Source organism: Phoca vitulina, unplaced genomic scaffold, assembly GCF_004348235.1.
Source record: "Phoca vitulina isolate PV1807 unplaced genomic scaffold, GSC_HSeal_1.0 scaffold21, whole genome shotgun sequence".
Classification (NCBI taxonomy): domain Eukaryota; kingdom Metazoa; phylum Chordata; class Mammalia; order Carnivora; family Phocidae; genus Phoca; species Phoca vitulina.
This window is the reverse complement of record NW_022589724.1, coordinates 21,295,757-21,318,184: the sequence shown is the minus strand read 5'-3', so window position 1 is coordinate 21,318,184 and position 22,428 is coordinate 21,295,757. Positions and strand designations below refer to the sequence as shown.

Below are 22,428 nucleotides of genomic sequence, written 5' to 3'. Positions count from 1 at the left end.
AACATCTGATCAGATCGCTCTGCTTAAACTCTTCCAGTGGTTTCCCATTTCAATTAGAGTAAAGCCCACATACTCCTTACCACAGCCTGAGAAGCCCCTCCTACCACTCTCTCTGCCGCCCTCCCTGAGTTTCAGAAACACTGGCTTTCGCGTTCTCAAACATGCCAAGGTCTTGTTATTTCTTTTCTTTTCTAATTTAAAAATAAACATACATTTTTACTCACTCAAAACTCTAAGTTCTATTTATATAATTAACAATATTCTGTTCTAATGCCTAAATTTTTCAACAAACAAGGACTAATGTAAAAAAATAACTCTTCAAGGAGCATGGGTTGGAGATGACAAGTGTTGAGGTCTATTCTGATTTGGGGCCTTTGTGCTGGCTGTTCACTCTGCCTGAAAAGCTCTTCCCTGAGGCTGGCTCTTCCTCACCATTCAGCTCAGCAAAAATCTTACCTCCTTAAAGAGTCTTCCCAGGCTGAAGTTATCCCTCCACCATCACCCTCATCAAGTTGCTCTATTGGGTCCCAGCACCTTTTCTTTCCTCACAGCATTTCATTATCTGGAACGACTCTATTTACGTGTCCTACCTTCCCAACCAGAACCCACGCACAGACAAGGACTTCGCAGGTTTACTGCTGCATCTCCAGCGCCTAGTACATAGTAGGCACTCAGTAAATATTTCTGAATCAGTAAACTGGATCTCAAAAGATGTTGGAGTTTGCCAGAATGAGAGTACAGGTAAGGTATGCTACCAGCCTAACAGTATCTTGATGTGTTGGTTTCCTTCCAAGGACAACCACTCTATTCCACCAAAATATGTGAATTTTAACCAAACTTACTTGGGAATGGGTACCCGAATTAGCGTCCCTTCCACTTCTGGATTCAGATTCATTCCACTTTCTCTTATAGCCTTGATAGCTGCAGCTGTACACTGAAAACCAGATCAAAAGGTAAACAGAATTAGTAAATAATTATTACCAGATGCAAGCCCTCTGTCGATAACTGGCAACCCATCTTGGCAGAACATGGAAACATTTAGTTCTGTTACCAGTAAGATCAGGAAGTTACATTGGTGTAGAGTGCTTTGATCAAGCTGAATAGCAAACTATGTCCACTCCTAGTACCAGTGTACTGCGGGAGGGAAGAAAAGCAAAGAGAAGGAAAAAATAAAAAGAAAACAGCTCTGCTTCTTTGAAAAGATTTCAATGGTTTGAGGCAACACAGATCAAAACCACAATAAATCCTCAAGGGAGGGGGGCTGGTCTGTGCAGATTGGTGTAAAGACAGATGAAAGATTTTATACATTAAAAATTCCAGTTGACATCTTACACTCAAAATATACCAGTGCCGATTTGGAATGAGTAAATAAATTTAACTCATTCGCATCTACATTCACACCAACCTCACTCACGTTTTGGAATGAGCAATGAGTCTCTGCTGGTAGGTGCTCTAGGAAAGGCAGCATGAAAGAGCTCAGTCCAAATCCTAGCTCCACTAACCATGTGACCCGGGCCAACAATCCTGACCTCTCTGAGTCTCCATGTTGTAATCTAAGACCACAAGGCACCTAAACCTCACAGAAGATTAAATGAGATAACATGAACAATGCCCTGGCTCTGTGCCTGGCACACAGTGACACCCAGGCAAGGGGCCTTATCATAAAACTTATTATATAAAGGTAAGAATGCACAAATCCTCCGAACAAGGCTGAGTTGATGTCATCACTCAGCTGATGCACTGCTGTCCCACCTGACATCCTTCAGGTTCTTCTCCGATACAGTCTTGCTCTCTACTGGGCTAGGTGGCACAATGGTACATTGATTTCCCAAGGTGTGGGTCACCTCACCTCAAGCAACAGTATAACTACACCTGCTATGAAATCCTAAAGGATAAAATAAAGCAGTGTGGAAGAAAGTTACTTTCATTGGCATCACAATGTGGAATTCATGAAAAAAGGCCTCTGACATTTTCAAAGAATTTCACGTTTGACCAAAGCGAATCTACTTCACTTGGATTCACAGGGCCAATTCTTGACCTCGAGTTCCTCCCTAGACTTTGTGGTTTAATGACTGCACACCTATTTTACTTTTCTAGGTTTTGTTTTGATTTTTGAGAGTACCTAAAAAGCTTATCCATTTCATCTTAACATGACCTTAACTCTACAGGGACTTAAGGTGTTACCATAAGGTCAAAAAGACAAACCGGAAGTCCACATGCAGATGAATCATCCCTTTCGGAGGCTGTACACAGAATACAACAGTGTAACCACTGCTTAAAATAGTAAATTCTTAAAATGGTACCTCTAACCACAGACTACTGGAGCTGGAAGGGATCTCTGACATAATCAAGTACAGTTCCTTCCGTATGTATACAGGGACCCTCCACACATATGCGGTCTTCCCTGAGAGCCAAGAACAAGGGAGCGAGGACCTTGCCCACATACTTCCGATTACTGGCCGAGTTAGGAGGAGACTCCGGGCACCTCAACTCTCCATCCAATGACATTACTTCGAATTTTCTTCCAGATCTATTAGCTCACTGTATTCAGTAATTGAGACACGGGGAATTTGATTTTTTTTTTTAATAGCCAAAAATAGGGGTGCCTGGCTGGCTCAGTTGGTGGAGCATGCGACTCTTATCTTGGAGTTGTAAATCAGAGCCCCACGTTGGGTGCAGAGATTACTTAAAAATAAAATCTTAAAAATAAATAAATAAATAAATAAAGTAGCCAAAAATAATTTGGAATTGGTCTGGTGTATAAAGGGAACGGTCAAGGTAAATAAAAGAGCTGGATAAAGAAATGAAATTTTCTTCCATTTCTAAAGCTGGCAATAAAGGGAGAATCTCTACTTTGAAGTGACCTGATCTCAAGTCTCCGAATCCCCCTCTTCTGAAGCTTCTCCCTGAATGACCGAGAACTCAGCTGTCACATCCCACCGCCACCAACTGCCTTTGGCCGTCTGGTCCCCAGTCTTTCCATACAACCTTCCCCCATAGGCATGGGAACACCCACAGCTGCTTCCAAGCTGGGCAGGAACTATGCCTCAATATGTACGTCTTCCCAGTATAATTACAGTGCCAGGTACATGGTAAGTGCTCAGTAAACACACGTTGAATAGGTAGATAATGAACTGGCTTAGATCAGTTAGAAAAACTCAACTCCTTACTTATACTTCATGTATATAACCCCCCTAAAACTTTATATTATACTTTACTTGTTCTGTCCTTTCATATGCAGAAAAATTATGAATCAAGAGAGGTTTCATTTGCAAAAAAACTATTAAAAGAGGTACTTCTTCTAAAATATTCTAAATATGTAAACTTTCATTTGATATGGTAGGATACAGAAATTCAGGGAATCAGTTATTTTTCCAACATGACTTCTGAACTACTCCTGGCTCAGAGAAAAAGGCACTTATTTCTACTGCACTTGCATCTCAGCCTGCACCCCCTTACTGAAGGGATGCTGACCAGCAAATGGGCTTTTCTCAAACAGCAACACTGACCAACTGGTTGTAGCTGCTTAGAGTACTGTGTGGAGAAAGCTCATCGACCCCATCTAGGGTCAGGCAAGAAAGAGTGCTGTGATCAATTAGCAATGTCTGTTATTGCTGTTCTTAAGCTAATCTGGGTTAAAGGATGAAGGATGATAAAAGTTTTGTAGACAGGTGAATAAGAACTTTGACAATGTGGGTCCAAGTCAACTTTGCTAGGGCCATTTTAATTACCGGCCTTCCATTCTCTTTATATCCCAACGAGTCCCTCACGTGCAAGGTCTATGAAGGCAGGAACCCTGGCTGTCTTAATCAGTGAATTCCCAACACCTCAAATAGAGCCTAATAACTCGCAGAAACTCAATTAAGTATTTGCTGAATTACTGTAGGAATGGTGAAAGGAACACAGGCTTTAGTGTCAAACAGACCTGTGTTCAAATCTTGACTCTATCCTTACAGTGTGAACCTGGGGAAGATATTTAACTTCTCTGGGCCTCATCTATAAAATGGAATAAATAATGCTTCATCTTAGCAAGGACCTACGTCGATCACTGAACAAAACAGGAGAAAGTAATGCCTGGCAACATAGTAGACACTCAATACACATTAGCTTTCTTCCTTCCACAAGAGCAGGAGTGGAGCCTGTAGATTTTTTCTTTTTTTTTCATTTGCTTTGTTCAAATCAAGCTGTGGTTTTGACTCCCTTCTTTCCTTTCCCATCATTAACTCTAGCTGCAGGCAAGTTTATGGAAGGCAGCAACTGTGTGTATCATTTATCAAGCAGGACACATGTTAAACAAATGCAACACAGTTTTCTGTCCTCAATGCATTTGAAAAGATTATGCATGTAAATCTGCATCATGTCACTACGGCACGACACAGAAATGCTCAGGTCTGGAAAGAAAGCCAACCGCATCTGAAACAGAGAGGAATTACATAAACACAGAGGGGATTAGCTCAGCATTTTGAAGCTATGAACCTGGGTACTCTATGGACAGTTTCTAAACTGGAGGAAGGAAATGTTTAGTTAGAGCTATTTGTTTAATATATACACCAGATGAGATAAAGGAATTCAAAAGACAATGTAACTCACACTTCCTCACTCTGTCCTTGTAAAAAACCTCTCTACTGAGATGATTATGAAGGTTTTGGTTTTTTTTCAAAACTCACAGCATTTCAACTTAAGAGAAATGGCAAAGATGCTTTGGTTGAAAAATGAAGATATACTCCAACTTCCTAAGAAAAAATTAAACTGTTAATACTTCCTCCTGCCTCATAAGATGCTCTGGTGGCCAATCAGGTGCTTCTTCTGTGAATGCCATTTGCTATTTAATAACAGAAGTGGCTGGCTCTGAAAAGCAGTCTGCCTGATGAGATCTTCAAGCTGTGTAATTAGGAGGCTATTCCCTAAATTGGCCCGTGGTGCCTATGGGATCAGATGAACAAGGCAGAAGGCCTCAGCCACTCAGAGGGAGCCAGAAAGGGAAAGAGTTGACAATTCTCTTTTCGTCCATTTCTCTGCTTCTCAGTAACACCACGAAAAAGTGGCCTCTTTCCATCAATCTAATGACCAGTATTCATGCACCTGAGGAAAAGTGACTGAGTGCTTCCATGTGCCAGGCACTGTGATAGGTGTTGGACACAACGTTAGATATGATTCCTACATTCCAAGCTTACAATCTAGTGGAAGTGAGATGGAAAATAAAGATGTAAATAAATGCCTAACTGTTAATGATGAGTGCAGTGAAGAAAAAGAACTGAGCTATGTAAAAGAGGTTAGTGTGGATGAATAATTTAGATTAAGCACATTAGGGAAGGCTTCCCTGAGGAAGTGCCATTTAAGCTGTGATCCAAAATATGAGTAGCAATTAGCCACACAACAGTGTTCTAAGCAAAGGGAAGAGCATATGCAAAGGCCCTGAGAATGCAAAGCGTGTGGTGTGTTTGAGGAACTGAAAGGCCAATGTGCCTAGAGAGGTGTACAGGGACGACAGTGGCATGAGACTAGAGAGATGAGAGACAGGCAGGGGCCACATCATAATGCAAATCCTTCTAGGCCACAATAACTTTTTTCTTAAAGATTACATGAAGCCCCTGAAAAATTTAAAGCATAATCACATAATCTAATATATATTTTTGAAAGTTCACTCTGGCTGAGGTATGGAAAATGGAATGGGGGAGTGGTAACAGCCCCCCCCCCCCCAAGTGTGCCTGGAACATCAGCTACAGTAGCCCTCTGATTTGAAACAGTTTGTTCATAGCAAGGGCTTTCCCTTACTCATACTTCTAATCCAGTTTGTCAAATCCAACAGGTTCTACTTTGGTCTCTGGAATAGAACTACTGAAAGAGACCATCGGAACAGGAAGGGACCTCAGATTCCTTCACCTCATATTAACAGATTAGAAAATGGAGGTCAAACAGTCAGCTGGAAGGAGAGGTGGGACCGGGTTCCAGGTTCTCCAGGACTCCCAATCCAGGTCAATTCCTACTGGACCAACAAGTAAAAGCCCATTTATTTCCTCAACTAGACTTAAATCATAGCCTCAAGGTTGCAATGATCTAATGCAACCCATTTTACACCTTGGAAGCTCTGTGCAATTCTACAATGACCAGTCCAGTTTGAAGGGAATATGAATTCCGGAAGGTCTGCTCCAAATGGTAATGCAAAGATCACAAACTGGAGGCCCATAGGCCAAATCTGGCCCATGAATATGTTCTGTCTCATGGTCTTTAAAAAAAAAAAAAAAAAAAGTGAATCAGTTATCAACATTTAACAAAGGTCTTATATAAAAATTTGAGTTACTGGCTTCATCTAGAAATAAAAACCTTAATATCTGATAACACTGACGACCAGGTCTACATTTCTGCCTAGCAACGATCAGCAGGAGCTGGGCAGAGGCTGCTCCCTTCAGACAGGGCACAGGTTCTCCTGCTTACTCCAGCCCCTTCCATCTGGCTAAGCGCCAATCACTGCATCGCCACTATTGTTTTTCTTAGATGGAGCCTGTTTCAGTATTCAAATTACTTGCATGGCCTTTTAGTGTTTGAGTTTAACAGAAAAGGAATTTAGAAACAGGAAAAGAGCATTTCCTTAAATCCTGAAGTTCCCTTTATTGTGCCTTCTCTCTTGTTTCTTCCCAAGCTGGAGGGAATACCTCCTCCTGACTTGACCCAGCCTCCTCCACTCCAAAAGAGACCATGAAGAAGAATCCTTTTTGGCAAAGCCACCTCACCTCTGGGAAGCTGGCCATATTCACCAAAATCAGCTGTGGCGACTTCATAGAGATCTGGCCAATCTGGTTTAAAGCAAGCTTCCCATCAGCAGTTACCACAGTGATATGATCAAGGGATCCTAGAAGAAGAGTCACAGGGTGTTAGAATTCAGAAGGACTTTAACAGCCCCACATCTAAGTCCCTACCTAATTCAGATTCAGCGAATATTCTGGGATCCCTTATCAACGTGGCAAGACTGTTCAAGGGGCTTTTGTAGAAGCAGCAGTGTCACATGATGGAAAGGGCTCACACATGTTGACAGAATGAGGACTTCCTTACCATCCACGAGGGTGGCCAACCATAAATGGCTCATTCTGAGACACAAAAAGAAAGGTAGGGAGGAGTCCTTTTAGACAAATTGGGTGTTGTCCCAGCAAACTGTTGTTAGAATAATGCGGTACTTTTATGGCCCAAAGATCCAATTTGAAGTATTCAACCAGTTTAATGTCATCCCAAGCAAGGAGGTTGTTGATACCACGGGCTTCAATCTGGAAGAGTCCAGGATGTATAATGGTAAAAGTCTCTATGATTCTGAAGACCAATGATCTGGGTTCAAATACCAACTCTGCCATCTCCTGATTCTTTGACCCTGGGCAGATCCCCTCAACCTTTCGGCACCTGTTTCCTGAACTCTAAATGGGGCATAAAAATTGTACTTCTCTCATAGTGTTGTTAATGAGGATTCAGTGAAAGAGTTTCTGGAAAGCACTTGTAACTGTATCCTGGCATATACAAGTGCCCAATAAATGTTAAATTATTTCTTGACTTTTTCCTAAGTTTTAACCAAACCAACCTACTTCCAATTTCTCTAATACAGTCTTCTTCTTGCCTCAGGACTCTGAATATATATTTTTCTTTCTATTGAGAATGTCCTTCTCCGTTCAGGTAACTTGGGCTCATTCTTTAACACTCAGCTATAACAGTATCCAATCTCAGAAATCTTAACTGACCTTCTGGGCCGGATTACAAACCCCTTATGAGCTCCCAAGGACCCTATGCGCTCTTCTATAATAATCAGTATTTGCTGAACATTTCCTATGAGCAAGACATTGTGCTGAATGCTTTCTATAATTTGGTTGCTTTCATTATCACAGTAACACTATGAAACAGTACCACTATTTTTTGAGATGAGAAAACTGAGGACCAAACAGTAACTTGCTCAAGGTCACAACAGCTCTTAATAATGGAGCCTAGTCTGGCTAACTCTAAAGGCATGGTCTTCACCACTCTGCTTTGCTATATGGTTTTGTCCATGTTGGTTTACTTGTCTATCCCTTCACATTAGGCTCGAGGCTCTTGAAAGGTGGGAACGATGCCTTTTCTCTATCTACGGCACCTATTCACCAGCCCAGCATTAAGTGCTCAATAATGCTTTGGTGAATCCATGAGTGTGTAGATGGGCAAATGAATGGAAGAGGGCAAGAACAAACACGTGGATAAATCTGTACCTAGACAACTATCAAAAGCAATCAACTACCTTGGAGACAGAACTTGCTGGTAGACGGACGGAGGTGTGAAAGGAAAAGCGCCTGCTGGCTCAGATAGTAATGAAAGAGGATATGGAAGAATCTGGCACAGAAAAGACTGGCTGAGTTCAGTTTCACCCAGTCTCTTCATGGCCCCAAGTTCTACGGAGAACGTTACACAAACATAACCTTGAAGAGAAAGAGGCAAAGAGGAAATACCAACGGGAGGCCTTTTGAAAATGGATCTTGACTCAGCCTTCCTGATTTGCCATAAGATCCTGTGCCACAGAAGTTGCAACATGGGCTTTTCAGTATGCAACTGTGGTGTTTCCCGTTCCCTAAATCCATAGCGACATAATGCATCAAATCCTTTTCCCTCAATCTGTCCCCAGCGAGAATCTCCCTCAGCCTCATTCCTGCCCCTCATTTTCTCAGAGGTTAACATTTAACAAATTACACTCCCAACCTCTTTCCAGGCCCATCATCTTTTTAAGTTCAACAAGAGTAGAGCTTGCTGGCTAATTTTAAGTATCACATTTCTCCCTGAGCTCCTCTCAAACTGCTCTCTGGTTTCGGCTGCAGAATGTTAACAGGCCAGAAAGCACAGGGGAGACAAAGCACTTTATCAGTTTCATACCTAAAATAATAAGCAAGTTTAAAGTAAACAGTTGGGAGAGATTGAATGGCACGCTCTACTGTCAGCAAAGGCAGAAATGCCCCAGTCCAAAGGTTGACAAATGACGGAATGGTCTTCTGATTTCACATAGGATCTCGTCTCCCTGAACTCAGTATGTTTCTGCTGGTGTTTATAAATGGAGCTGTATATTTTTCACTTGGTTTTCTTAAGAACAAGCTCACGAAATATTTTCTAGTTTCCTTAGGAACGATCCCAACCAAGATGTGAGTAGGAGCAGCCCAAGCTCCCATAGATACATTCGGAGGGGGTCCCAGGCTTGACTCTAGGATGATGACAGTTTCCAAAAGGCCAATTTAGCAGCAATTGGATTTTTCCTGCCTGCCTGCACCATTAGCTGACAACTCACTTCTTCCATCACATCTGCAAACAGTTCTCCTAGACAGTTCTGACATTTCCCACTTAGAAAAGCCACTTTCAGGAAGTTATTAACCCAAACGGAATCTTCCTGGTCAAGCTCAGGGGTACAGAAATGCCTCAGATGGATAGGTTTGCAGCCACTTGGTTCCCAGTAAGGGATAAGAATGGCCAAATAGGACAAACTGCAAAAATCAGACCAAAGATGTCGGTTACTGTGAGATTATATACCTAGAAGTGCTTATATAGTACAATCTTAATAAAACTCCCATTTTTTGAGAGTGCAATTCCGTGACAGCAAAGACTATGCCTATTTTTTGTTCACCACTGTATACCAGCACAATACTTAGTTCACAGTAGACAAATATTTGCTAAATGGATGAATAAAGTAGTGTTAACGATGAGCCAGGCACTGTGCTCCAACCATTCCGCATGTTACCTCATTTATTTTAATACCTACCCCAAAGCTATAAAGTGGGAATTTAGACAAGGAAACTGAGGACCAGAAAAGTAAAGTAACTGCCCATGGTCATCAGTGAGTAAGTAATAAAACCGGGACTGAAACCCAGCTCTGCCAAAGCCATGATCTTTCCACTATGCCCCTCTCCAAAACATTGGTTCAGCCACTAACCTGGTGAGGTCCTTATATTGACAGTCTTATTGAAATTATCTTTGAGTACTTCCATCACAGACTTCATTTCTTCATCCACCTCTTCCAAGCTGATTATATCCTCAACCAAGGCAGCATTAAGATTCACTCTGGTTTGGAATTGTCCTTTCCCTTTGGCTAGGAAGTCAACAATCAGTGAATAAAAGAACAGCAGCATACACAGAGACAATAAACAACTACTGAAGAAGTGCCACTAAGTACAGAGAAAAATGCCAAGTGCTAAAAAATTATACATTGTCAATGCCCTAAAAGAGAGCCTACATTGACTGTCCACTAGGTACCCAACACTGTGCTAATCACTTTCTGAGATACTAGTGAAGGCACAAGCTTTATAATGAAACACCTCAGGTGAAAACACTGGCTATGATGCACACCAGTTTTATGACTCTGGGCAAGTTACTCTACTTTGTGGAGTATCAGGTTCCTTACCTGTAAAACAGGGATAATACCTATATTGCCAGGTTGCTATGATACAAATTAAGTAATTCAAATACCTAAAAGAGCACTATCCATATGGCAGGCACTCCATAAATGAATTCCTTATTTTTTAGAAAAATAAACAGAAGATGAGAAAGGTAAAGTGACTTGCCTAATGTCACAAGGTCATGAAATAGTAAAGCCAAGATTTGGTCCCGGATCTGCCTAATTTTAAACCCATGAACTTTCCATTAGATTGTCTCCAAAAAATCTAATTGGAGACACAGGAAATACATTAAGTCATTTTAAAATGAATACTAAGACAGGATATGCAAAGTATCTGATAGCTGGGATGGACAGAACGAACAACAGTAGTTAACGAACATTAAAAACCACCAGTGGTAATAAAAATGGTTATATTTCAGAAAATCAACAGCAATGGGGGCTGAATAAAATTAGATTTTATGCCTAAGCCACCATGGTGCTATTTCATATATGTTCTATATATATAGATCACTTCCATGAGTAAAACAAATATTCCTGCCTTTCTTCATGGAAGGTGAGTGAAGGGAAAAAAGAATAAAAATATTAAGTAATACTATCCTACGCTTGTTAACTACTCAACAAATATTTATTGAGATTCATTCATAACAAAGTTTATTGAACATCTACAGTGAGCTAAATCCTGTGATATTTGTACAGCACATCACAATTTGCAATGCAATTTAAAGTACATTCTTCTATTAGAGAGTCAGAGCAGCTCCCCGAGGTAGGAAGAACAGAGATTATTATTGTCCCCCTTGTACAGGGAGATGAGATGAGAAATTTACAGCACAAATCATTTAAATGTTTTCCCCCAAGTACCAACCAGTAAGCAGCAGAGTGATTTTTTAAAAACATGTATTTGCTTGTGTCACCACCATGCTTGAGACCTTATTGCTCTTAACAGAACAATGGCTTAGAATTTTCAAAACTGATGAAAGATGGGAATCTTCAGATTCACAAATACAGGTTCCGAAGAGGATAATAAAAGTAAATTCATACCTAGACATCCTGTGAGTGCAGAAAACCAACGACAAAGAGGTATTGAAAACAGCCCAAGATAAAAGACAAGTGATCCATAAAGGATCAAAATTCAGAACAACAGCATACTTTCAAAGAACAACAGGAGCTAGAAACAATGGAAATAGTATCTGCAACTTTAGATTTTTTTAAACTAAGAATGCATGTTAAAAATTTTAAGTTATGCCTATCAGTATCAGGATGGATATATGAACGAAATAGTATACAGCCATGAGAAAGAAAGATCTACAACTACACAGAAGAAAATGATTCTTACAAACATAACGTTGAGCAAAGAGGCTAGACACCAGAATACAGAGTGTGCGTACAAGAGCCAGATACAAGAATGTACAGTACAAGAGACAAAACTAACCCATGCCATTAAAAGTCTGAATAACAGTTACCTGCAAGGAGTAGAAGGTGGGAAGTTACTAGAAGGGAGCATAAAGGGGACTTCTGACATGTTGAAAACGTTCTGGTTCTTGATCTGGGTGCTGATTACACAAGGGTTTTCAGTTTATGAAAATTATCAAGCTGTTTCCTACGACAGCTGCACTTTTCTATAGGTGCTTTTTAATTTCTATAAAAAGTTAAAAACAGAAATTAAGGGTAACTACTAAAACAATAAAAAATAAGATGTATAACTTCCAAATCAGCAATGATGAAAAAAGAGAAATAAAGAAATCTGATTAATTCAATAGAAAGGAGGGGAAAAAAAAGAAACGAAGAAAACTATGATAAAGTACAACATAAAATGATACACAAATACTCAGTAAACACAGGAAATATAAACAGACCAAGATGATCATTTAAAAGTTAGAGATTCTCAGTAAGAACTTTTTAAGTCTAGTCATATACAATACATAAGAGGTTTTACAAAAACATGAGATTACAGAAGTTTAATGTATAGGAATGGAAAAATTATAGCCCCGGCAAATATTAAACAAAAGAAGGCTGATGCAATTACATTAATACCTAAAAATAGATTTTAAGACAAAATGCATTATTAGAAAAAATGAAGACCATTTCATAATGACAGTAAAAACAATTCACCAGAAAGATATTACAATTCTGAGCTTAAATATACCCCATAACATAGCCTCAGAATTAATGGAATGAAAAGGAGAAACTGATGAATCTATAATCATACAAGGACATCCAAAATATCTTTCTTCATAACTGATAAATTGAGCAAATAAAAAAAATAAATAGAAAATTTTTGATCAACAAAATTAGCCAACTCAATCTAATGGTCATATATATAATCCTGTACCCAGCAATAAAACATGCATTCTTCTCAAGCACACTTGAACCTTTATACAAAATAACCATGTTCTAACCCACAAAGCAAATCTCAATAAATATCAAAGAATCTATATCATATAGGACACATTCTCTGATCACAGTGGGATTAAGCTAACTCTCCAAAAAGCGTATGTTTGAAAAATTTTAAACACCTCCAAATAACTCATGGACTACAGAAACACATAATGAAAACTTAAATTATTTAGAAAAAGGCAATAAAAATACTGTATATCTAAAATTTCTAGGAGGCACCTGAAGTTGTATTTAGATAGAAGTTTATAGCTGTACATGCTTATAAGAAAAGAACAAAGGTTGAAAATTAATGAACTGTCCAGTTCAAAGGATAGAAAAAGAAGGACATGGAAGAAAATAAAAAATAAGGGGCAGGAATCAATAAAACTAAGAAAAGAGAGATCACCAAAATTAAAAGCTCGTTTTAATAAGGCTTATGAAACCAACAAACTTCAAAAGGAAAGTAGACAAATCAATATTAAGAAAGAAAAGGAGGAGACAGTTATCAAAACATTAGAGATTTTAATAATCTTAAGAGACTATTATGGACAACTTTATGCCAACAACTTTGAAAACTTAGAAATAATGAAAATTTTCCTAAAAACATATAATTTACTAAAACTAACTCAAGAAAAAAGAGAAAATCTAAGCAGCATCATAACCATTAAAGAAATTGAATCTATGATTTAAAGTCTGTCCACATACAATACCAGGTCCAGATGATTTCACAGGCACATTCTACCAATCATGTAAAGAACCAATTAATCCTGATCTTATCAGACCATCCCACTGAGAGACAGACTGAGACAGAGATGAATTCCCCAACTCATATTATGAGACTGATACAGTCTTGATACCAAAACTGGACAAGGATAATGCTAGAAAGTTATGCCCATCAATATCAGAGAGCTACATTAAGGCTAATCTCACGTAAAAGTATAGACTCAAAAACCCTAAATTAATATTAGCAAACCAAATCCAACGACATATGTATAGATTACGTATCAAGCAATGTACATACAAATTATGTATCAAAAGCAAGTAGGGCTCATTATCAAAAATGCAAAAGTGGTTTAACATCAGAAAAAGCTTTGATGTTGAGTCACCCCATTAACAGATTAAAAAATTTTTAAAAATAGATGATCAACTCAATAAATGCAGTAAGAGCATTTGATAAAAACTTAATACTCATTCAAATGAAAGATTCTTAACAAAACAGGGACAGAAAATATTTGCTTATAAGAGACACTACTGAAAAAATAAGCAAACGTAATTCTTGATGTTAACATATGAGAAGTGTTCCTGATAGAGTCTGAAATAATAATAAGGATGCCTACTATCATCAGTCATGTTTATTCAATTATATTCAAGTTCTTAGTCAATGTAGTTGAGGGGGAGGGAGAAAGGGAAGGAGAGAAAGAAAAGGTATATGGATTAGAAAGGGAAAAACAAACCTATCATTATTTACAAATATTATAACTGCCTATACAAACAATAGATCTAATAAAAGATTTCAAGGTTGCAAAACCCCAGATCGGCGTATAATAACCAAAAGTGTTCCTATTCACCAGCAACCAAACAGAACACATAATCTTTAAAAAGAAATGAATTTAAAACAACAAATCTTCCATAAAATAACGTAACAGATATACTCATGACCTTAAGGTGGGGAAATTTTTCTCAAATAGAAAAAAAAAAAAACTATCCATAAAGGAAAAGACTGATAAATTGGACTATATTAAAATTAAAAACTTCTCTCTCTCTGTCAAATAAATAAATAAATAAAATCTTTAAAAAAACAAAAACAAAAACTTCTGTTCATCAAAAAACACCATTAAAGGAATGAAAAGGCAAGCATATCAGCAATACGTACGCATGACAGAAGTCTTATCTTTAGAATATATTAAAACTCCCACAAATCAATTTTTTTAATGGGCAAAAGACTGGAAAGAGGATAAACAAAGAGCCAATAAACAAATGTGAAGGGGCTCACCATCATTATCAAGAAATTACAAATTAAAACCACAATGAGATATAACTACACACCCATGAGAATGGCTAGAAATGAAAAGACTGACTATATACCAAGTGTTCATGAGTAGGTGGAGCAAAGAGAAAGCTAAAACATTTTTGGTAGGAGTGTACACTGGCACGACCATTTTGGAGAACTGTATGTAGAGAAACTGAATATATGCATCCTCGAAGACTCAGAGATTCCCCCCTCTTGGTATATGTATACCAACAGAAAGGTATTCATATGGACACAAAAATCCATGTACAGGCATGTTCATAGTAGCATTATTTATTTTAGTTCAAAACTGGAAGCAACCCAAATGCCCATCAACTACAGAAAGCATACACAAGTTGTGGTATAAGCCTTCACTAGGATACCATAAAGAAAGAAAAATGCACAAACAACTACTACATGCAACAACATGGACAAACCTCACCAAGAGATTGTTACCAAAGGAAGCCAGACACAAAAGAAGCCATACTGAGTTCAAAAAGGGCAAATCTAATCTACAGTGCTAAAGTCAATAAAATGGGTTATCTTTTGAAGGGTGACAACTGAAAGGGACATGCGGAAAGCTTCCAGAGTACGAGTGATGTTCTGTATCTTGATATGGGTGATGGTTACAAGGCTGTGTTCACTTGATGAGAATTCTCTGAACTGTAACCACGTGCAAGTTAAGTATGTACTTTCCTGCATATATAACCCAAAAAATTACTTTAAAAATATACGTATGTGATCAAAATGATGATATCCCAGAAACAAACCTGGTTAAAGAAATGTGTAAAATCTTTATGGAGAAAAACTCACAGTATGATTATAAATTTCATATACATGAGCAAACGGCCAGAAAGAAGAAAATGAAAAAGTGTGTGTATATGATGAGGAGAGATCTGTACCACCAGATTCAAGATATTACGACAGTGATTCAGGAATTTAGAAAGGAATTTAGTGTAGGGAGAGATAAGTAATTCAACAAAATTAAGAGCTCAGAAATAAAATACATAAAAAGAAACTTGACATGCTACAGAGGAGTAAAGAATGAGCTAATCAATACATGATATTGACAGAACTTATTACCCATTATAAAAAAGAAACTTTAGAAAACTGGATTCCCAACCTCACGACATATTCAGGAATAAATTCCATATGAATTAAAAACCCATGAAAAGTAAAAATCTTTAAAATATTCAGAAGAAAATATAGAAGAATAGCTTTAAGACCTTGGATAGGTAAGGATTTGTTAAATAAGACATAAAAAGTACAAACAATAAAGAAAAGGACTAAAAAATATGACCATACTAAAACTTATGCTCAACAAAAGATATCGGTAAGTAAAAAACAAAGCAGACAGCTATAACACATAAAATCAACAGAGGACTCTCATTCCTAACACAGAAAGAATCCAATAAACCTAAAAGAAAATGTCAAGCCACCAACTTTTTAAAGAGGCAATCAAAAAAGATAAAAGCTAAATAGCCAATTAAATTTGAAAAGATGCTGCTTACTCGCTGTAGCTAATGTGTGTGATGCCGTGCGCATCAAGAGCCCCCGTTTCCAGTTCTGCCACTAACTAGATGTGACCATGGACAAACATCTTACAAAGGCACCTCGGCTTCCTCATTTGTAAATGGTGAGATCTGTGCTTCACCAGATAATTAGAAAAATTTCTTCACTGGATAATGCTAATTCTTTCACTGGATAAGGATCAATTTACTAAATATGTGAATTTAAAAAAATTAGTGCAACATACAGATTAAAAATTGTTGCCATTATCACTATTAACAGAATGTAAGTCTTCTAACTAAGTATTAATGCTCTTTCAGCAACTTGTTCATTTTCCTATTAATAGAAAAGGGAAGGTCCACAAGAAACGATAAAAGGAAAGCCAGTGGAAAAAATACTCAGCAGCATCTTTCCAGCACCATCTTTGGGAATGGACGCCCTGACCCACCACTGCAAAAAGCAGGTGTGCTTGACAATTTTCTGTCACTCCTTCATTCAGTCAACATTTTTTGATACATACTACGTGTCAGGCCCTCTTAGGTACTAAACAAGATACAGACCCTATCCTCATAAAGTCTGGCATAGAAGACATATAACAAACAATAATTAATCTTACAATTAATTGATTAATTAATGAGTGCTGTGCTAAGGACGTCAAATGTAAAATAACCGTGCGTATGAGTGCACGTAACAAGGGACCTGACCCAGTCTAAGAGGTCAGAGAGGGCTTCCATGAGGAAACGCCATTTAAGCTGAGACCTGCGGTATATCAAAGTCTCATTCTTGGATGACACAAACCATTAAGATCATCCATCTAAATCCACGGCTCTAATACCTCCTCACCCAACAAACTTCTGGTTTTAATTTTACTTCCAACATAGGTCTTGCTATAAGGAGAAAACATGTTGATCTCTGCCACAAATAGTCTTATTTGCTTGGCACTTACATCTCTAATTCTAAAACTAAAAGAAGGAACTCAGACATTTTCTAAGCAATGGTAACATGGGAGGCAGCATGGTAATGAGCAAACAGACCCTCAGTTCTACCACTGTCTCTGTCACTGTGATATCTTTTAAGCTGATCAACTGAACTGTCTGAGACACCATGTCCTCATTCTTCCACAAGGGGAGAAATTCAGTACCTCTCCGAGATCCCTTCCAGCTATGACAGTTCAAGGGCTAAATGTAAGAAAGCGGTGAGGAGGTCATATATCTCTACCTTTGGCTTTCTTGGTAGCAAAATGACGGACTGGTACAGCTGGAGAGGCCATGGATTGCCCACGATCATTTTGTCTTCCACTCACTGTCTTCAGCATCCCTTCCGAAATAGGTCTGGTCCAGGCTGCAAGGGAGTTACAAAAGGCAGGGTGGACCAAGCGGAAGCACCTTAAACCCGAGGCCATGACTGAAGACAATCCTTGTGAACATTCACTAAAAAGAATAAGACAAAAAGGAGATCTAAGTAAAACAGACTGTATTACAACTTCAGAAAATAATTTGTATTAATTATCAAGCAACCCCTGCAAACTGAGCTATGTGCTAGGCAATTTAAATATATTATCTCCTCCCAACAGCCATCCAAGGAAATATGATTAGCCCCATATTACAGGATGAAGAGATTGAGGCTCACAGAGATTTAAGTAACTTGCCCATAGTCTGTAAGACTCCAAATCGCCAGGCTCTTTCTACTGTACCAAATGCTTCTTAGAGTACACAGGGAACACAGAGTAAGTAAATGTGCAGCAGCCTAAATCTTTAATGATGCTAATTAAATCCTTACATGAGAAAAGGCAAAAAATCTTGATAAAGTTATACTATAAAGAAGGAGGGCAGAGCACTGAAAGAGGACTTTAAACTAAATTAAAAAAAAAATCATTTCAACAGGCATAAAATGACTGGAAAATTCACACGACAGCATTTAATTAGAATTTTCTTTGGTTCCTTATGCACTGATTACCAATTAGAATGCACTTTACTTTAATGGGAGTCTGAAGCACGGTTGAGGTTTGAGGTCTTCCATGTTACAGAACTGAAGCTCTGGAAAATGCCACCCTCCTCAGTGTTAACACAAGTTACACATTATACATCTGAAGTTCTGACCATGAAAAAATGCTAGCATCTAGCTAATGTACAGCTAGCCTCTGCCAGGAATCTGGCTATCACTGAGTTAAAACCAAGAACAATTCTCATCAAATACCTGGAAGCCACTACTATCTTTGAAAATCTGTCCTACACTTCATTAAAAAAAAGAAAAGAAAATCCTATCCTAAAATGCTGATGCAGTAGAACTAAATCAGAGCATGTGCTCTGTAGCCAGATGGAATCCAACCCCGGCCCCACCACTGACTAAATGCCCCTGACCTGACTCTGCACCTCGATTTCCTCAACTGTAAAATGGGGATAATTATAATTATTTCTTAGGGTGGGGAAGAATAAATGAGTTTATGCAGGTAAAATAATGGGCACAGTGCCCAGCGGACAGCAGGAGCCCCCAAAAGCGTATCTGTTGATAGCTATCGCCTTTCCTTTCAAAAAGACTTTCACACAAGGGTCAGACACAATAAAGAAATCTTGCGTGTCATTATACAAGATAGCCTAGTCAGTCAAATCTGGATGTACTTTTCTTTTAATTTTTTATTTAAATCCCAGTTAGTCACCATACAGCGTTATATTAGTTTCGTGATTCCACACTTCCGTCCATCACCCGGTGCTCGTCATGACTAGCGCCCTCCTTCATCCCCATCACCTACTTAACACCCAGCTGCTTTTATTTTATTTATTTTTGGATATACATTTCAACTTTGGACAGTTCACTCCACCTATCTGGGCATCACTTTCCTCATCTGCAAAATGAGAAAAATAATCCTGATCTTAAAATGAAATAGTAAGTGTATGGAAAACACCTAGCACAGTGCCAGGAATACAGTATCTGCTTATTCAATGCTAGCTATCATTATCATTATTTCTTAAAAGAAAAGCAAATGAGCAGAGCAAAGGCAAATTATTTCTCCTGATAGAATTTTTTTCTCTCCTGATGGGATTTTTAATAGCAAGGGATGCTAGATGTCATGGATTAGTATATGAAGTCAGTAAAAGCAAATCTGGATTAAAAAATGAAGAAGTATCTTTTCTTCTTCTTTAATTATTATCAATAGCTGCTATTAACTGAAGTCAGGCCCAGGCTGATTGCTTTACCTGTACATATTTCACTTAATCCTCCCAATAATGCCACAAAGAAAGTATAGTAATCTCCATTTTACAGATGTAGAAACTGAGGTTCAAAGAGACTGTCACTGTCCAAGGGCATGGAACTAATAGCTCTGCCCTATTTCGGCAAAACTGTTCACAAAATTTGGCTCTGAGTGAGGTTTCTATATCTAGATTTTTCTAATATAGCCAATGCCTAACCCACACTTATATCCAAATATGGCTGTATAATAATGTGTTTTTTTAATTTATTTTTTTTTTTATCTACGGGGTCTCAATTTGGCTGCTCCATTTAAGACAGGTTTCCTGGTGTTCCTGTTGCAGGTCATAATACCAATCCACAAAGCAACAGGAAATCAAAATGGGTTAGAAATAAACAACCTTTGACAGAAAATGCAGTACCCAAAAGGAGACCCAGTACATGTGAACCGGAAGACAACTCTATAAATAAACCACATTGCTGAAATGTTTTAGGCACAGATTTTAATTGCACAGAAGTCAGGAAATTTCGAAGTGGAAGTTCAATAAAGGCAGTCCCTTGGGCCCTTTACCTTAAGGACATGCATATTAACAGTTCAGCACAGAAGAATTAAAGTCGAGGAAAGGAACTGTCACAGGAGCCCAATCCAACAAAATTAACCTATACTGAGAGAAAAATGTGTCAGGAAGTACCTGGGCTTTGGACACAGTGTTGAACTGGAATCCCACACTTATTAACTTGGGTAGATCATTTCGCCTCTCTGAGCTGGTTTGCACCCCATTTTTACCATGGTGATATTAATGAGGCTTTAAGAAGATAATTGTAACAATAAAAAATGAAACAATTGCCAACACTTACAGAGTTACAACTATGTGCCAGAAACAATTCTAAGCGCTACATTGCATACATTAACTTATTTGAACCTCATAATACCACTATGAAATAAGTACTATCAGTATACCCATTCTATGGATGAAGAAAGAAAGGCACAGATAAATAATTTGCCCAAGGTTAGAATTCAGGCAATCTAGCTCCAGTCTGTGCTCTTAACCACTATACTATACTATTATGTACCTGAAACCACTCAGAGCAATTACTGACATTATTGTTGAAACTGTTGAAGTAATTTTTAAAAATATTTGAAGCACATACTGTTTTTCCAAAGTTAAGGTTCTCAAAACTTGACCTTCTCTGTTTTCCATAGGTGTATTTTAATTTTAAAAAAGAACTAGATGAGGGACACAAAGCCCATTGTCCACTCTCCCAGCAACTTCTCCCAATTCAGCTGTATATTAGCTTATAATATGTACATTTTTAATACTTTCACATGTATTATCTGATAACCAGATATGTGATTACCACCCACATTTTACAAATAAGCACACTCATTTTTCATTTCCTGGAACATTCCTTCTGCTCCTAGGTCTTCAAACATACTGCTGAAGTTGAATCTGCTTGGAATGATTTTACCCCACCTCTTTAATGAACTACCTCCCATTTTTCTTTCAGATTTCAACTTAAGCATCGCTTTCTCAGAGGATGCCTTCTCTGGCTGTCTCCTCCAACCCAACTAGATCAAATGTCCTGTAGCCCATTTTTGTTAACACCCTACACTTCTTCATAGTGCTTAAACAATATTAGCTAATATTTGTGTAGTTATTTGATCATTGCCTAATTCCCGCCACAAGACTATAACCATCGCAAGGACTGATCTATGGTTGTCTTGTGCATTGCCATACCTCCAGTACCTAGCACAGTCCCTAAACACAGAAGACACTGAATACAAGTGATGAATACATGAATGAAAGTCTAGAAAGAGCAGGTCCTTAACCAAGGTCACAATTATGGTTCAAGATTTGGAATCTAAGCCTCAGATTGAAGGTCCTGGGATCTACTTACCAACAGTGCTTCAATGATCTCTTGGTTTGCCAGATTTTCCACATAGAGATAGTAGGGTATGCTCTCTAAATTCAGTGCCATGTAAAGGTGTTTATAGCAACTGACTACATAGAATCTGACTATTCATAGTATCATGACTATAGTATAGAATCATGTCCCTGACATAGCCAAAGGAGGATAAGACACTTTAACAGGTGGAGAAAGAGCTTTTGCCTAAGAGCTAGAAGGTATGAATCCCAATATTCCTACTTCATCACTCCCTGCCAACCATCCTCTATAGATTCATAACTACCTGTACTCAAAAAGCATTTGCGCCAGCTCTAGGACTGACATATGACTTGTATCAAATCATTTCTCCCACCTAGGTTGTGTTTCCTCAACTGTAAAATGAAAGGTCAGACCAGATTCTGGGTAGTGCAATGGAGTGTAGTGAAAGGAAAACGGCACCAAACCTAGAGAAGACCTGGGAAAGAGCCCTGGTTCTAGCACTTCCTAGATAAGTGACCTCAGCTAGGTCGAACTCTCTGGACCTCAATCTCCTCTGTAAAATGTAGATGAAAATACTATTTGTCAGGGTCACCAGGACGATCCAATGAGATAAGGGCTGCAGAAACACTTTGTAACTAGATAACAGTACTGAAATGACAACTGTTCTCCAAGGGAAGACACAGAGTAACGGCTAAAAGTTGAGGCTTTGTAATTTAAGCTCCGTCACTTACTGGCCGCATGACCCTGGTAGTTATTTCTCTGAGCTTTCACTTCTTCATCATGGGGCGGGGGGGAGGATAATAATACCTACTTCCACGTGAAAACTAAATGTTCCTGCCAAATAGTGGGCTACTAAGTAGTGGCTACTATTGAGTAAGCTCCCTTCCCCTCCGCCATCCTCGAAGTTCCTAGCTGAGGAGACAAGCCCCGCCCCCACCCCATGAAACTCTCTGGGAAGCGACAGGTTCCGCCCCCAGCCTTAAAGGTCAAGCCGGACTCGAATGGAACCGGTCGGGGGACGGCGATCAGACTCCCTAAGGTCCCCCAGAAATCTTTGAATAGAAGTCTCTGGCACCCGGACCCA

General features: G+C 38.6%; 1 protein-coding gene across 4 annotated transcripts in view; it reads right to left on the bottom strand.

Annotated features, from left to right (window-relative positions):
* MRRF (mitochondrial ribosome recycling factor) overlaps window positions 1–22,428 on the bottom strand; it is a 54,234-nt gene that overhangs the window by 31,554 nt on the left and 252 nt on the right. For 2 of the 4 annotated variants that reach the window (XM_032418271.1, XM_032418269.1), the window contains exons 2-5: window positions 17,490–17,701; window positions 9,920–10,075; window positions 6,732–6,850; window positions 843–934 (exon numbers count right to left, since the gene is read on the bottom strand). In XM_032418271.1, the coding sequence (XP_032274162.1) occupies window positions 843–934; window positions 6,732–6,850; window positions 9,920–10,075; window positions 17,490–17,701 (579 nt within the window). Of the gene's footprint in view, window positions 1–842; window positions 935–6,731; window positions 6,851–9,919; window positions 10,076–11,841; window positions 12,018–17,489; window positions 17,702–21,356; window positions 22,399–22,428 lie in introns of those variants that run through there. The other 2 variants (XM_032418270.1, XM_032418272.1) reach the window with 2 other exon arrangements.